This window comes from Mesoplodon bidens (assembly GCF_964165515.1).
Source record: "Mesoplodon bidens genome assembly, chromosome: 10".
Lineage (NCBI taxonomy): Eukaryota > Metazoa > Chordata > Mammalia > Artiodactyla > Ziphiidae > Mesoplodon > Mesoplodon bidens.
This window is the reverse complement of record NC_138172.1, coordinates 74,474,054-74,490,893: the sequence shown is the minus strand read 5'-3', so window position 1 is coordinate 74,490,893 and position 16,840 is coordinate 74,474,054. Positions and strand designations below refer to the sequence as shown.

General features: G+C 55.5%; 2 protein-coding genes across 4 annotated transcripts in view; both read right to left on the bottom strand.

Annotated features, from left to right (window-relative positions):
- Window positions 1-5,011, bottom strand: part of CUL9 (cullin 9) — a 37,298-nt gene extending 32,287 nt beyond the window's left edge. For all 3 annotated transcript variants that reach the window (XM_081247152.1, XM_081247153.1, XM_081247154.1), the window contains exons 1-6: window positions 4,926-5,011; window positions 2,595-3,198; window positions 1,889-2,043; window positions 1,071-1,583; window positions 414-549; window positions 71-264 (exon numbers count right to left, since the gene is read on the bottom strand). In XM_081247152.1, coding sequence (XP_081103278.1) covers window positions 71-264; window positions 414-549; window positions 1,071-1,583; window positions 1,889-2,043; window positions 2,595-3,189 — 1,593 coding nt within the window. In that variant the 5' untranslated portion in view covers window positions 3,190-3,198; window positions 4,926-5,011. The remainder of the gene's footprint in view (window positions 1-70; window positions 265-413; window positions 550-1,070; window positions 1,584-1,888; window positions 2,044-2,594; window positions 3,199-4,925) is intronic.
- A 2,791-nt stretch (window positions 5,012-7,802) lies between these two features.
- SRF (serum response factor) lies at window positions 7,803-15,211 on the bottom strand. The gene is made up of 7 exons (XM_081246993.1): window positions 14,350-15,211; window positions 12,461-12,727; window positions 10,727-10,988; window positions 10,047-10,166; window positions 8,809-9,000; window positions 8,331-8,407; window positions 7,803-8,105 (listed from the first exon to the last, which is right to left on the bottom strand). The coding sequence occupies exons 1-7, from the start codon at window positions 14,866-14,868 to the stop codon at window positions 8,010-8,012; spliced, it is 1,533 nt and encodes a 510-aa protein (XP_081103119.1). The 5' UTR covers window positions 14,869-15,211; the 3' UTR covers window positions 7,803-8,009.
- Window positions 15,212-16,840: the final 1,629 nt, after the last annotated feature.

Genomic DNA, 16,840 nt, shown 5'->3' with positions numbered 1-16,840 from the left:
GTGAACTACCTGAGAGGATCCCGCCTCCAATGCCATTCCAAACCCCCCAGGTATCGCAGGCCTGTAATACCTCATCCAGGTTCTCCCGAAGATTCTGGAAAATTGGCTGCTGCTCACATACATCCAACTTCTTGATGAAGAAGAGAAGCTCCCACCACTCAGCCTGGGTCAGGTATCCCAGTTCCTCGTTCTTCTGAGGCTCGGGCTGGAGGTACGGCAAAGGGTAGAGCCCATCCACCGGCTTCCAGTCCCAGGAGGGAAGTGCTGAGGAGACAGGCATGAGGGGCCTCAGCTCTGCCAGGAACAGACTGAATTTCTGCATCTGTGGGGCAGTTCCTGGTCGGGGAGGGCTTCATTCCAGCCACTCCTCCTCTGTTCAGAGACACGACGTCCATGTCCCCTCCATGGCTCACCTGTGCCCAGCACAGCAGCCCCCGCCCCCTTCTCCACAGCTGCTGAAGCCATATCCTCAGCAGTTTCCTCGGGGCCCAGGATCTCCAGCATGTGCCAGTGCACCCAGTAGGTACGGCCGGTCGACTGCCAAAAGACCTAGTATGGAGGGAGGAAGAAAGAGAGAAGACAAGAGGGCTCAGCCCTGTGAACCCTTTGCTGTGCAGGCTGGAGAAGACATGGCTGGACCCAGACCTGGGCACACAGTCCTCAGGGGCACACCTGGCTAGGCTTGGGAAACCTCCGTTCAGCAAAAGGCTCCCTTCCCCTACCAGGCAGGCCCTGCCTCTCATCTCTTCCTAATCCGTATGGCCTCCGCGCCCACATTCCCTCCTAGCCAGCTCCACTGGTGGGGGTCAGGGTGTCTGAACATGTCAGTTCTGCTTCCTGGGTGGGAAGGAAGAACTGTTTCCTTGACCTCACAGCCCACCCACTCCTGCCAGATTTTCTCAGCCCTCCAAACAGCCCCCCTCTCCATCACTGACCCCCTTTAAACCATTCCAGTTTTCTTGGGGTTTTCTCCTTGGGTGGCCTGCAGGAGTCCCCTGTGTGGATGCCCCAGCTACGCCCCACCCAAGACAGACCCCCCAACGGTGGCCCATCCCCACGCTCTTGCTCACCTGCACAGGGGGCACGCCATTGTTGCTCTGCCGGAACTCGCCCTCGTCCCCGGCACTGATCTCCTCGTAATCGTCCAGCATCCGCACTCGCATGCCCGGCTGCAGGGTCTGCTGCACGTACTCGCCGTAGCCACTACGGCTAGAGAATTCAGCGCGCTGGCGGAAGGCCCGCCCTTGCCTCCTGGGGGTGGCAACGTTGGTGGGGAGTAAAAGGCTGGGGCCTGAAATGCCGGGCTGAAAGATGGACCGGGTTGGCCGGGGTGGCGATGCGGCCTGTTCACTGAGGTTCCGGGCCCAGCCCATGTTCCGCACGAGCTCTGAGATGAGGTTGCCCACAGCCATACTGAATTCCAGCTCCCGCTGCCCCCGGCTTTTCTCCCGGCCAAAATCCTCCCTTGAGGGTCGGGAGCCTCGGTCTCCAGTCCCTGGCTCTGGACTGTTATTCAGCTGATCCAGCAGGGAAGTGACACATAGGTAGCGTTTCACCAGGGAGAAGAGCAGCTTTCCTGGGATCTGGAGGACACAGTCCATGGTGTAGCCTCTTCTCCCGGCTTTAGACCCTCTCCTTTCCCCTCAATATCACCCTCTCCAGAAAAAGATAAAGGCCTCATCCCCATACCTGTAGTGCTCAAACTGTGATTTACAGAAGAAACACACAAGGAGTGCCCTAAAACAGAGATTCCTGATTCTCATCTCAGAGATTCTGAGTGGGGAGGGTAGCACGAACCTTCATTTTAATGACGCAGTCCTGAACCACATTTTCAGAAATGATGCCCTAGGCCTTGTACACAGCATTTCCCCCACAGCTGCCAGGGTACCTGAGGCAGATGAATGCCCTCAAAGGCCATGCAGTGCTCCTCAGAAGACGTGGTCTCTGCAAACAGCTCCAGCAAAGTATAGCGGCTGTCAAAATCCATGTGCTGCTCGATGCCATCTTGCTGGCTCAGTGACAGAAGGACGTGAGCCCGACTTCCTGTAATCCACACCCAATCTGTACCTTCTCCTCAATCCCCACTACTTACCCGCTGCCTTCCCCCAGACTCTCTATCCCCTACCCCCAGAGGCTTTCAAACTTCTCTGTGACTGAGACTCACAGTAACACACACATTTTACATGGTAACCTAATACAAGTGTACACATATGAAACTGAAACATGTATTTCAGGTTACAAAACCTACATTTCTAAGTGCCATGTACTGATATTTTACATTTAAAAAAATGTTGGTTATAACCCACCAGACTGATTTCATAACCAACTAACAAATCTCAAACCAGTTTAAAAATATAAACGTATTCCCTTCTCTGCCACTGCACTGAGAATGGACAGATAAACCAGGTGCTATCATTTTATCCTGTTTATGCACCTGTGATAGCTTATTTTATACTTTTTCCCTTTGCAAGGAAACTGATGTCCACCAAATACTAGGTATTCTTACAGAGCTGGGAAATCCCTCCTCTTCCTGTTCTTACTCCTGTAGCCTCATTCTCCCCAGTGTTTACCTTCTTCCCCTGGCTGTCTCTTACCAGCATCATGGGCTGCCAGAGCCTGCAGCATCTTGCCCGCGCTCCGACGGATCTGAGGCTCAGGGTTGCACAACATGTGCATGAGCAGGTCTAGGGCGCCTGTCTCCCTGAAGACACCAGTGAGGGGCCCGATGCTGGCATAGGCGCTGAGCACGTGGATGGTGTGGAGCACAGCGGCCGTGAGGCTCGAGGTCCCACCTTCTGCCAGCTGCCTGGCAGCCCTGCGCACCAGCGCCCGCACATCAGCCTCCATCTCTCCCATTGCCACATCATCCAGGCCTCCCGGATCTCGGGGAAAGCTTCCGGAACCCCCAGCTGTTTCCTGCTGAGGTCCCTTAGATAATGCCCGCTCACCTAACAACATGGGGCAGTTGGCGTACACCTCGGGGGCTGACAACCACATGAGGATGTGCTCTGCCTTGCCCTCTTCCACACCCACTCTGCCCACTTCCTCACACTTCAGGACACTCCATCGGATCAGGTATTCAGGACGCCCATCATGCCCAGGCCGCTGTCGAAGAAGTTCTTCAGGATATGCTTGCAGCCGGGGCCCCAAGGGCACCATGAGGTCCCCAGGGCGCCGTTCCCCCACCATCCTGACTTCCTGGGACACACAAGGAGAAAGACAGAGGCTGTGTTGGAAAGGGAAAAGGCTACATGAAGGGGGTGGAATCTTGAGGCGTAGACAGGGTGGGTGGTGATTGGTAGGTTGCATGGAATTTAGAGGCCAAAGAGAAAAGGCCAAGAATAGGATGGAATGAATAACTTGAACATACTTTGGGATTTATAAGAGGAGAACGGAGTGAAAAATGGTGATAGAAGGAAATGAAAAGATTTAAGAAATAGAAGAAATTACAAAAGAGGATGAGAAGAATAAAAGGCAAGGTAACAAGAAGCGTTGACAGTTAATCAGGACAATTTGGGCAGAACAGTGGGGCGGCTGAGGGGTACAGATCAGGACTTAGAAGGATGACACAGGAGAGCAGATAGCAGAGCAGCCTGTGAGACAGCGGGGCCCGAACACGCCAGGAGCGTCAGGATGGCGAAGTGGCAGGACAAGGAGTATAAGTGACAGGGTACAGCTGGACTGTGGATATAAACGGGGGGGGCCACGGCAGATACAGAGAACAGAGATGAAAGGAGGCCCCCACGTGCAGATGGCTGCACGGGAAAGGGGTATGAGAATATTGTGAAAGGGGGAGGGGACTAGGGGGCCAAGTAAAATCGTGGGAGAAAAAAACCAGGTCCCACCCTGCACTTATGCAGCAGGTACGGTGAGGCTCTAAGTCAGGTAGTTATAGACAGAGGTAGTGATCATGGAGTTGAAGGCTAGGGAGTGAGGTCAGGAGACAGTAGAGATTCTAGAGGGGCAATATATCAACAGTACAGATTCAGAGTCAGATAAATGGGACTCTGAACTCTGGCTCTTTCACTTACTGTGTGCATGCTTTTGGACAAGTTACTTAACTTCTACGCCTCAGTTCCCTCCTCTGAAAGATGGTAATGATATTCATACCCAATTCACGAAGTTGTTGTAAAAACTAAAATCACTATATAAAGCATTTAGAACAACCTCTAACATACAGTGAGCGCTTAGTAAACAGAATCTAATATTATTATTCTTAGAGAAGGAGAAGGTAGGATCAGTCCCCAGATAAACGGAACGCTATTAAGCCAGAAAGGATTATAAATACGTGTGGGGTGACAGCTATGCTAGTGGTCAGGGAACACTATGAAGCAGTGTGGGGACAACAGGGAATGATAAGGATAAGAACGGAGGATAAACCAAGATGAAGAAATGGTGATAAGGCAGGGATCACGTTGGGGTACAGGGACAGAAGATGAGAATAGAAGAAAGGCGTGAAGAGGAGGGGAAACATGGGATGTGGACCTCGATGGGGGTAGGGGTCCAGTTAGCATGGGGGGCAGGACAGGGAGGTAACCAGAGATGTGCAATGGACAACTGATGAGCAGGGTGAAGTAACACCACCGGAAAGGCCTAAATGGGGGGAGAGGGAGGGCCTAGAACAGGAGCAATAAACTGAGGGGTGGAGACGAGGTCTGGATGCGGGGATGAGACAGCAGGTAGGCGTAGGTGGCAAGATCAGGCCCGAGCTTGCAGGCCAGCAGGGGCCGTAGAGGAGGCCCGCATCGCCACAGGAACGGGCTTGTGGGGCGGGGTGAGGATGGAGAGGCGCGGTCGGAAGAGGCTGACTGGTCCGAGCGAATCTCAGCAAGACCTGGCTCCTGTCGTCAGCCCCACGGAGAGTGGGCAAGGGACCGGGGAGGGAACGAGGCAGGGACCGGGTCGGCGCAGAACTCTCCTCTCACCTCCCACCGCCCGGCTCGGCCCTCGCTGGTACACAGCGATGGTCCCGCCGCGCTGGTCCCGCCGTCCTGGCCCCGCCGTCCTGGCCCCGCCGTCCTGGTCCCGCCGTCCTGACCCCGCCGTCCTCGCTCCGCCTCCTCAGCAGCTCCCTTCCGGGTCACGTCGCGAGTGCACGCACGGCCGGGCGGCTACGGGTCCCACCGCGGCCCACAGCCCAACGCGGCCGCAGCGCAGCGCGCTAGCGGAGCATGCGTAGTACTCGGGGGCTGCTGCGCTGGGGGCGAGCTGCCCGGGGAGGGGTGAGTGGGGGGCTGCTCGCGGAGCCCGGGGTAGTGGTCACGTTGCTCCTTTCTCAGCAGCCGTAGGCAGCCCTTTCCATCCAATATCAACCTTGAAGCCCTCCTTCCCCTTCACTAGGTCTGCCTTCCTCATCCCCCACTGAAACTCACACTCCCACCCTAGGGCTTTCCTCTTATTTTGCACTAGGTCACGTGGCCCTGAGTTTCCCAAACCCGATGCTTTGGATTGGTTGCATCACTTTTCCTATTAATGAAAATTGCTCCTCTCTGTGTTGACCTAAGCACCTAGCACAGCTGGGGCCAAAGATAAAGGCCCGAGCCCCCCCACCCCGGAAATGTTCCTCAAGTATAATCCTAGAATTTCAACAGCCCAAAGCACCCCTTAGCATTTCATCAGCCAGGCTTACTTCTCAGAGCAGCAACTTTTGGGGTTTGATTCATGTTCACACCTCCCTCCCTCCAATATGGGAAAACAAAGGCAAAGACTCCACAGTCTGTGCACAAAAATGATACATTTATTGAAAGAGTATTTTTTCTTAATACAAAAGAAAGCTCTGTACATAGGACTGTGACCATGTCCACTATTCCTGGGTCAGCATCCCAGGGAAGTAGAAACCACTAACATACACACCCCACATTCACACACACACATTCACTCAGGCACACACACACACCCCAGAGCCACCAAGGAAGGGAAACACCAAGGGTCGCTGCACATATAAATGCCACCTCATCCCTGACGCACACATGTTCTCCCAAGGCCACGCTCACACAACACACACTATAAGCACTTTGCCTGATTCACTCACTGGGTCTGTCTTTTGTGGGAAGGAGAGGAGGAATTCATCAAGGTCTCCTCCCCTGGGTGGGAGGGGGGAGTGAGTGAGTGATGGTGGAGTGAAAACAAGAGCAGAGAAAAGGGGCTGGGCAGTTACAGACCTGAGTCCCAAGCTCCCCCACTCTCTAGCCCCTGATTTGCCATGCCCCAATCTTGTAAGCCACCCATAAGCCCCCAGCTACCTCCAGGAGAAAGCCAGAAAGATGACTTCCATCTTGGCACCCCAAACTGGGGCAAGACAGCAACGGGGGTTAGAGGTTCGGAGGTTCTCAAACATGTCGGCAAATCATCCCCTTGATAGCTAGGCTGTGCGTAAAAATGTCCCCCACCCCTTCACCTAATCACAGAAGCAGGCTTGTTCCTACTGAAGGCAGTCCTAAGGGGTTAATAAAACTCCACTCCACCGCTGCCCTGTTCTGAAAAAGCTCCCTCTCTGGATACAGGTGGTAAAGGTAGGCTCTGACACAGGGTAAAAGACCCTCCCCCTATGTTGGCCCACCCTCAAGGTCTACCCCAAAGCAGGTAGAGGGGGTGGGGCACGGCCCCTGTACAAATTACATAAATACTGAGGTTACACTTAGAAAAATAAAGTCATTTTCTTCAAGGCTTTTTGTCTTAATTTTAAAAAGTTACAGTAGCTGCTCACTCCCTGGGAGAGCTGCCATTTCTGGCTCCCCTATTCCCACACTCAGCCCAAGAGCTGCTCCCATTTCTTCTGCCCCCCCCATTCCTGCCTTCCGCCCCCTCCCAGACCCCACCCTGCTCACTGCAACTTGGGCCCCAGGCAGCTGCAGGCCTGGGGGCACACAAGGCTGCAATGCCCATGCGTGTGGCACAAATGAAATCGGTTGCCTCTGACACCCTCCCACCCCCATCCCCACATTTGGTCTCCCTTTTCCCTCTCCCTAGCAACAGCCCTGAAGGACAAAAAGAGGCCCAGAGCTGTGGGTCACCCTCCCCACCCCGTTGGGGCATGGCCTGAGGGCCTCTCCCCCGGTTTTCTCCTGGAAACAACCCAGGACCGGGCGATCCCAGCATCTCCCCCACACACTGGCGGGCCCCAAGCTCATGGGGCGGCTCTGTCCCCAGAAGCCCAGCCAGCTCCAGGGAGCCCCAGGGCTCCCCAGGGAAGGGGAGCTTGGGCAGGGAGGGGGACGAGAAAAACGCCATAAAAAAAAGTTAAATATTTTAAAAATATATATTTATAGATTTGTTTTCACTTCGTCTCCTCAAATAAAAAGTTCAAAATCAACTTTAAGTAAAGCAGCTGGGAGGAGGGGGGGAAGACAGGGGGAGAGGGAACACCGGTGGTTCCCTCCAACCCAGTAGCCCCCGGAGTTCCGAGGGGAGCGGCAGGGCAGGGCAGGTCACCCCAGGAATCTGCTCCGTGCACAGGCCCCGCTACTCAGGAGCTGCAAGGGCCATGGGCACGGGCAAGTCTTGAGGGAAGAAGCCCCATCTCCCCAGCTGGCTCCCTGAGGGGCAGGGTTAGGGCTCTTTTGACCCAGCCTGTGGCAGACGCAGAGCTGACGTGGGGTCAGCAAGCAGGCTGGGGAGAGGACCCCGACTGCTTCCTCAGGGGGACACAGTGCCTCGTCCCACAGAGACCTGTGTGTGGGAGGGGGAGCACGGTCCCATTGGGTAAGCTAATACTCATGGCAAACACGGAGCCAAGCTGGCAAGGGGAGTCTGAGGAGGCAGGACAGCCCCACCATCAACAGAGATGGGAGGTGGAGCTAGAAGGAGGGGAGGGTGAGGGAGGATGGGGTGGAGGGCAGGCTGGCCCATTTCTTTGGCTGGAGTGAGAGGGCTCAGTCCTGTGGCTGCCCACTGCTCCTCCCCGCCTCCCTCCTGCGGCCCGTCAACATGTGTGTAAAGAAAACGTGAAAAGGCAACAATAAATAAGTGGTGCCGTCCCTTGGGCCATCTGTCCAGGGCGGCAGGGCGGATCAGTCACTCTTGGTGCTGTGGGCGGCATCCAGGTTCACCACCTGTAATTCGGTGAGGTTGCTGCTGCTCCCGGCCTGCTGCCCTATCACAGCCATCTGGAGGGAAGGGGATGTGTGAGGAGGAGGTAGGGGGCTGGAACTGACCAGCCAGCTCAGGCTGCCCCCTGCTCACCTGCCTGCCTGCCCACCACACAGGCCTGACCAGGAAAATAGATAGGCCTCTCGGCTAAGGATCTTGGCTTGGACCACCCAGTAATGGAATCCCTGAGGTCAAGATAAAGAAGGGGCTGGCTGACTGGGGTGAAAGGTGCCCCCACCTACCTGGTGAAGCTGAACTGCAGAAACAGGGATCTGCACTGTCCCAGATGGCGCTGTCAGGAACACCTGGGGGACGCCACCTGCATTAAAAAGCCACAGGAGAAACTCAAATCACTTGCTCAAGAGAAACTTCCAGATCTTGGAGGTGTGGTGATAAATGCACAAGTGACTGGGTGAGTCTCAGATGTAAGTGCCCAAAGGTAAGCGTCCAAATGTGTCTAAGTATGTATGTGGGTGTGGGTGTTCAAGTGTGCATGAGTGTCCAAGTGGACAGCCTGGGTGGAGTGTGTGTGCAAGCATCTGTGTGTGTAAATGTGTAGGTATATGTGTGAGCACCTGGCTTGGGTATGTGTGAGTGTACGCATCTGAGTTGGGGGAGGCATTTGAATGTGTGTGTGTGTGTGTGTGTGTGTGTGTGTGTGTGTGTGTGTAAGGGAGGAAATGGCCCTCCTTTCGGCAGCCCTGCCCCCCCCAAACTCACCTTGCTCCTGGACCTGGCTGTGGGACACCTGCATGGTGGATGGTGCCTGGGAGAAGGCATTGAGCACGGTGAGGCTGCCATCAGCCAGGCCCGAGGTGGGTGCATACATCACTGCATGGGGGCTGGGGTACATCATGTGGCCTCCCACAGTTGTGGGCACAGATGACGTCATGATGGTGGCGGGCAACGTCACTGGCAAACACAGACACACGTCAGGGAGGTCGGCACTGGTCCATATTAACACCCCTCATCCCACCCCCAGGAACTCCAGGCCTCCGGAGCCCTCTTGCCATTTCCCAGGTCAAAAGCTAGATAAACTTGTTCCTCGGTTCCCTGTCATCAGCTAAGACTATCCTTATTGTTTCTTGAACACAACACCAACCCTTAAGTGTATCCTATCACATCGTTCTATTCCACTATCTATCTGCTCTGTTCCAAGACCCCAAGGCCCTGGGAAAAACAAAGATTACAATGACTGACCCAACCCAAGGAAACTCAGATACTCTTCTTTTAGAGAGAGAGCTCCCTCATCCCGTTTTTCACTTGTTCTCACTCCTCTTCCCTCTTCCTCAACATGTGGCTAACAGATTCAGCTTTTAAATAAGCACTTCTCCAATGTTAATGTGCACACAGTGACCAGGGGAACTTGTTAAAAATGTGGATTCTGATTCAGTAGGTTTGGGGTGAGGCCAAAGAGTCTGCATTTCTATCAAGCTCCCAGGTGATGCTGTGATACTGGTCCTCCTTCCACAGACCAAACTTCGTGTAACAGGTTGTAAATAACTTAAAGTACTTAAAAGTACTTTTATTTTGAAAGTGTCTCATCATTTCTGAAATGACCAGAGACACAGAGGGGAATTGTGGTTACTCAAAACCTAGGACACCCTCCCACAAGGAGACAACTACTCTAGAAGTCCTTCCTGGTAATTGAGCAAACGTGTGTCTTTGGGCCAGTAACTTCTCCTTTCTGGGCCTCAGGCTTCTCACCTAAGGAGTGTAGCTTCAATGGTCCCTAATTTCTTCCTGAAATCCACAGCCCTACTGCAGGGCAGGAGTCAAAACCCAACCACCCTCGCCTGACTTTCTCATAAGGATTAGGGTAAGGGTTAACCCCAAAGCCTCAGTGTCCACATTAAGAAGTTCTCTGACCTTCGTTATGGGACGGACACTGCTGGGCCCCTGCTGCTAGGCCTCATGAAGGAGGCACAGCAGGGAGGTGACAGAGCTTCGAGCTGTACCTGTCCCGCTGGAGGAGGTCTGCGTGAGGTCTGTGCTGCTGTCGCGAGAGGGAGACGCTTGCTGCGGGGCCTGGTGCACCTGAATGGCCTGCACTGGGACCTGCTGGGCCACTGCCCCACCTATGAGACACAGAGACTTACTCGTGCTCTGTCCTACCCAGCCACCACCTGCACCAAGCACCCTCAAACACCCCCAGGCCCAAGGTCTGGCATTCTATCCCCGATTCCCATCACTATCTTTCCTGGGAGCCAAAGAGGCCCTTCATGACCAGAATCTTGTCTCCAGGGGCTTCCACACTCTGCTCTTGCCCTTCCCTCCTCCTCCTGCCCTAGGCCCTGACTCTACCCTCTTCGGTTGACACAGGAGCAGGCACTGACCCATCAAGGACATGATCTGCCTTCCAGTCAAGGTAGGGAAGTGGTAGAATGTCTGCTGTCCTTGTGGCGATGGAGGCACAGGGCTGGGCTTGCTAGACAAGGCCAGAGCATATGGTTGAAACTTACTGACAAGACTAGTTCAAGTCCCAGTGGGGAGGGACCCAGTGCCTACCAATGGGACATAAGAGGCTCCTCTCAGGCTCTGGCCCCTGTTCACCCTCCTTCTGAGCGAGGAAAGTCATTCTCCTTGGGCCAGCCCTAAACCCACTCTTAGCATGCTGAGTTTGCCCCTTGTGACTCACCAGGCATCAGGGTGAAGCTGGTAGGCAGCTGCATGAGGCCCCCAGAGGAAACAGGGCCGCTGCCTGTACTCTTCAGCACAGTCCCGTTGGCACTGCTGACAGCACTGGGGCTGACGCTAGCAGACACTGGTGCCAGGTAGTTGGTGATGGGAAAGGAGGGGCCGCTGCTGACTTGCATGGTGGTAGAGGTGCTGGGTGCTGTCTGGATGGTGGAGGTGGTACCCGGCAGGTTGGTGACAGTAAAGGCCGGCTTCAGTGTATCCTACACCCAGAGTAAAGATGGAGTGGTGAGCCTCTACCAGACCCTGCCCCTTCAAGAAACTGTGTGGACTGACAGCCCAGAATGGAACCAGTGTGCTTGCGTTCAAATCCCAAGTCCACCATTTACCTGCAGCCTGACTCTTAGACAAGTTATTGAGCTGCTGAGCTTTTTTCTTTAGTCTTCTGTCTGTAAAAGAAGGATAATACCTACCCCATAGGTGTTGTGAAGATTAAATAGGTTAACATATGTAAAACACTTAGAATAGTGCCTGGCTCATAAAAAAAGCAGTATTTGCTGCTCTTATAATGATGACAATGATAATGTCACCTGAGGTCTGTTCCCAGCTCTGGCAATGATAACCTGTGTGACCCTTGGAAGACCTCTTCTTTCTGAGCTTCAGTTTTCTTCTTCTGTAAACATGAGGGGGCTGGGCTACTATGTCATCCTTAAAAGGGTCCTTCCAGATCTGAATTGCCAGGCTTCTGAGATAGGGACCGACAGTTTTTCAGGGAATTTAGGGTTTGAGAGTGATCTTGGGGGTTTGGCAATGAAGCACCAAAAGAATTTATTCATTCAGCAAAATTTCATGGGAATAAATTAGCCCTACTGCTAAAAGAGTGGGGAGCCTGGAGCACTGACTCTCCCCTCAGGGAGGCTTTGTTTTTAGAAGAGGAAGGAGGAAGCCACGAGCTGAGAACCAGGCCCAGAGAACTGAGGGGGCTCCGATACTGGAGCTGGATCAGCGCGGGATGTTTGCGAAGCAGTGGCGCTCGAAGCCCCTGATTGGTGGAGGCGTTGCTAAGGCAAACAGTGCCGCTTCCTCCGACTGGCCAGTTAGTGAAGGGCCACCCAGAAGGTGGAGCTCCCCAGAGCAGCAAGGGCGGAAGCTCCGCCCCCTCTCCTTACCGGGAAAAGGAAGGGGGAGGCGTAACCACGGCCGGCATCCCTAGCAGCCGGGCGAATACACTCCCTAACGTGCGCAGACCCGGACATCCTGAAGAGGCAGGCGGCTGGCTAGTAAGGTAGTCTCCAGCCTAGTCAGCCAGCCTGCCTGCTGACAGTGCTGGCTTCCCAGGACCCTGGAACCTATGAGCACTCCCTTCCTACTCCCCGGCCACCCAGCCGGCCAGGAGGGCAGGGCTAAGCGACGCCCCCGCCCCCAGCAGGGAGACAGCTGGCGGGAGGAATGCAAGGGCCCTGCCAGGCAGGCGGGCTGCAGGCGGGAGGCCGGCGTGGAGCCGGAGCCGGCCTTATATGGGCACGGAGGCCGCCCGCTTATCTAGGGGGCCGGCCTCCTGTCAGGATAGAGAGGAGGGACACCTGTACCCGAAGATGCGGGGCACTAACCCGGCTCCACTCCACATCAGTAGGCACCTATCCACCTGTCCTGGGCGGGGGAGAGAGACCCCTTCCCCTCTCTGCCGGTCAAGTCCCTCCCCTTCCTTCCCCTCAGACAGGGGACCCAAACACACCTTGGTCTCCCCACTGCTGTCGGACTCCGACACCTGGTAGGTGAGATCTGTTTCTTCAAAGCCCGTGGCACTCATTCTCTGGTCTGTGGTGGGGTCTGAGCGGGGTGGAGAGTCTGGCGAGTTGAGGCAGGTCTGAATCAGTGCCTTGCCAGTCTCACTGGTGATCATGGGCTGCAGTTTGCGGGTGGCAAAGGTATACACATGGCCTGTCTCACTGGCCACCAGCAACAGCACCTGTGTCCCTGTCAGCGTGGACAGCTCATAGGCCTGGGGGTAGGGGGGGAGATGGGTAGGTCAGCAAAACTTTTAATCTCTACCTTCCTTGGGTAGTGGGAAAGAGAGGGAAGTACACAGTGATCTCAAGCCCCCACTCCCATAATTACCTTCCTCTCCAGTGACTCTATAGGGTCTTATCTGAAGGATATCTGAAGGTGAGCTGAGGGGTAGAAAAACCCCATGCTTCTCTTTTGAGGAACAGCCTCACTGACCTGCAGATACCCCAAGCAAATAGCCACAGCTCCCGGTGACAGAACATATAACACCTCAGCAGACACGGAGGGGCCCAGGTAGCTGCTCCAAACTACAGCTTGGTGCCCAGAGCCTCACGAAGAGATGGCTCCCACTACCTCCTCACCATCACAGGGACCAGGATGAAGCCGCTACTACACTGGAAGTCACATAGATGTTAGGGATAAGGGGCCACCTAAGCTCTAAAATGTCCCATGTTTCTTCCCAGAAACTGCACAGGCACTAACCTGTTGCCATTTTGTCCTGCTCTATAATACTCTGCTCCCCCTTTTCTCTTTCTTTGTCTTGACTCAACAGTGTCTGGAGTGAGGGGAGATAGCAGCTAGATTAGCAGCTACTAGCCTGCCATAAACCCAGGAAGGGGGCCTTCACAGACCTTCAAGGATGGCCCCATAGGTAGCATCCTCACTCCCAACAAAGTTCCACAACCCACTGGAAGCAGCCTTGGTTTCTATATGGGATAAATATAAACCAGCCAATGTTCCCAGAGTTCTAGCTTCTTGTTTCCCAGTTCCTCTGCTTTCATCCCTTCCCATATCTTCTATACCCCAAGACAACTCCTTTCCTCATCCTTTTCACTGGATAATCAGCTAGAAGAGGAGGCATTTCTAGGTACCTCTGCAAACCTTCTCCCCAAACTCCGTGCACAGATTTTTCCCTAGGGCTGGAAATCCCACTTGTTCCAAGGGCAAATGGTTCTGAAGCCTGTCCTGCAGGGAGTGTGCCGGCTTCCAGTGGATGCACGGAAGACACATGGCCATCTCAGGACTTGGTTTCTGATGCTCAGGGCAGCATCAGTTCTCCTGCCCTGCTCCCTTACCTGGGGCCCTTGAGCCCCATTCGGTCATCAGCCCTGCCGATCCTTCCAGCCAGCACTACTCTAGTGATGCCCACCTTCCTCCCACACATGTTCGCTCATTGTTGTTATGCAGCTCCAACCTCCTCACCCCCATACCTTCTCTTCTCCCTGCTTTTCCGGCGCCTTCCCCCCAACACCAGAGCGCACTGGACCTACTGACCCCCGGGTCTCATTAACCACCTCCCGGGCAGCCCCGCAGCCTCCCATTACCACTCCTCACTCCTCCGCTCTACGAGGGCCCCGTTCCTCTCTGGAGCCCGTCACTCCCACCTCGGCGCCTTTCCTCTCTTTTCCGGACGTTCCCGGCATCTCCCCTCTCCCCACATTTCCCTGGCGGCCCCTCCCCTTTCACCCTCCTGGGGCAACAGCCATCCCCTCCCACACACCTCCTGCGGACTCGCCGCCTCTCACCTCCGCCTCGGCTCTGCCTCCTTCCCGGGCTCCCCTTGCGCGTCCCCACCCTCCCGGTCTCCCGTGGCCGGCCAGCCTCCCGGCCCGGTACCTTCTTCATGATGCCCGTCTTCCTCTTGCTGAAGGTCGTGTAGCGCCGCAGCTTGTTGTCGATGAACTCCATCTTGATCTTCACGCGGCCCCGAGTCTTCTTACCCGGCTTGGCCCCGCTCACTGCGCCGCTCACCGGCCCGTAGCCCCCGGTGGCCGCCGCCGCCGCCTCGGGCCCACCGACCACCACGCCGAGCTCCATCTCGCTCAGGCTCCGCTTCAGGCCGCGCCGCTCCGCGCCCAGCTCCTCCTCCTCGCCCGACTCCGAGTCACCCTCGCTGCCGCTGTAGAGGGCCCCCGCGGTGGGCGCCGGGGTGGTTGTCGCTGCTGCTGCAGCCTCCCGCTCAAGGCGGCCCGGGCCGAGCCCCGCGCCGTTCCCGGGGACCCGGCCCCCGTTAGCCCCGCGAGTCCCGCCGCCGCCTCCACCGCCTGGCCGCCCCGTCGGGGTCCGGTTCAGGCTGCCCCCCAGGGCCGAGCCCCGGCCCAGCGCCGCCGCGGCCCCAGCTTGGCTCGGTAACATGGCGCTCAAAGTAGGAGGGCGGACGGGCAGTCAGCGAGGAATCGGAGCCGCCGCCGCCGCCATCGGCTTCCCGGCTCAACCCGGCGCTCCCGCTGCTGCTTAGTGCCGCTATCGCTGCCGCCGCTGCCGCTGCGAACCCGGGGCCCCTGCACGCCCGGGCCGACCTGGGCCCTCACTTTCCTGCCCCTGTGGCCCGGGTTGCCCCAGGCCGCGCGGAGCGCCCCCTGTCCGTACGCTAGGGCGGCGCGCCCGGCGGCCGTCAGCGTCCCCCGGGGGGCAGGGGCTGCTGGCCGCGGCCGAGACGGCGGGTGGAGGGGGCCGGGACCACGCGCTGGTGGCGAGGGATCCCCCCGACCCTTCCCCCCATATAAAGAGATACAATGTTTCCTTTTATGGCGAGGCCGCTCCTTATATGGTGAGCCCCTGCACCCCCGCCCCATTGGTCCGCTGTTCCAGCACCTCCGCTCCCCATTGGCCCACAGGGAGCGCTTATTTGCATAGACATACCGAACTCGGTGCTGTCATCAGGCGTCAGACGGCAACTCCGAAAGGGGAGGAGCCGACGCCTCTTAAAGGAACAGGAGAGGAGGTACGACTCCGCCCCCCTGACCAGAGAATGGTAGAGAGAATTGGGAGGAACCTGCGGTAGGGGAAGCCTGGAAGAGCACTGGAGCGCAGTCTTGCGGAAGAGAGGGAGCGGTACTGGGAACCCGGTGCTGGAAGGGCTGGAAGCTAACACTGGGATAGTCCCTGAGTGGATTGTGCGGATTGCAGTAAATGATATGCAGCCCAAATTCCCAGGGACTTCAGGGATTAGAGCATTTCCCCACGCCTTCCCGAGGGAGTCAACGTTACCGGCGGAGCAAAGGGGGCTTGGTCCCCTCTGTCTACACTCTTCTCCCTGCGGCCTCTCTGCTCCACCGCTTCCCCTCCCCCCCCCCACCACTTCCTTTCCCTTTCCCTCTCTTTTCAAGGCGACGACACTTTCCCACCAGGCCGGCTCCCCGGTCCTCATTCATCATTCTCTAGACTGGTTTTTTTGGGGGGCGGGGATCTTTGGCAGACGTACATCTGGAAAAGACCGGGGGAGACAGTCGGCCTCCCGGTCCCCAATGGGGGCAGGGAGGAGAGATGATGATCTGTAAAGATTTCCAGCTGCGGCCTGGGCTGGGGGAGGGGGTGGTCGCGGGGATAAAGCCCACCCCTCAACTAGTGCAAAGGCCTGGGAAAAAGTGTAGCCGGACAGAAAGTTTAAGCAAGCAAGCAAGTGCATGCGTCACACACACACACACACACACACACACACACACACACACACACGCCCTTCTCTTGAAAGCCAAGAAAAGCCCATAGGAGGAAAAAAAAGAGTGGAGTGCTGCAAAACCCAGGTTCAGGGTCTGGGTCTGGTTCTTAGCTCCAAGGCAGTGAAAATAGCTTGAGCTTTACTATTACAGAAATTATTAAAATCTGGAAGCTGCCTCTTCCTAGCCCTGTGCCTGGAAACAAGTTTTTGACCTCTCCAAACTCCACATTACTCATTGTCGGTAGGAGGTCCTTAAAAAGATTAGATGAGATATAGATTAAAGTGCAGTGGTGGTCTAAGTAAGTGGTTAGGGAGTTAATCACCTTGTCCCTAGGATAAACAGCCTCTTTCTTGTGTTTAAGGGGATGGCATAGGGTGATGATTCCTGCCTTAAAAATTGCTATGAAGATTAAATAAAGCAGTCAGTTGTGAATAAAGTGGTAGTGATAGTGAAATCAATTGAGTATACTGCAACCAGCATTTAAATTAATAAAGTAATGGGTCTCACCAAAAAAAGAGACAAGAGTAAATATTGTTGCATAAAACTTTTCTTTGCATTATTTTTAGTTTGAACCATAAAAAATTGCCATTTTATAGGTCAAGAGGGTAGGATACTGTCAGTTTCATATGACTCAATGTGTGTGTACTGGATGACAACGTCAACTGCAT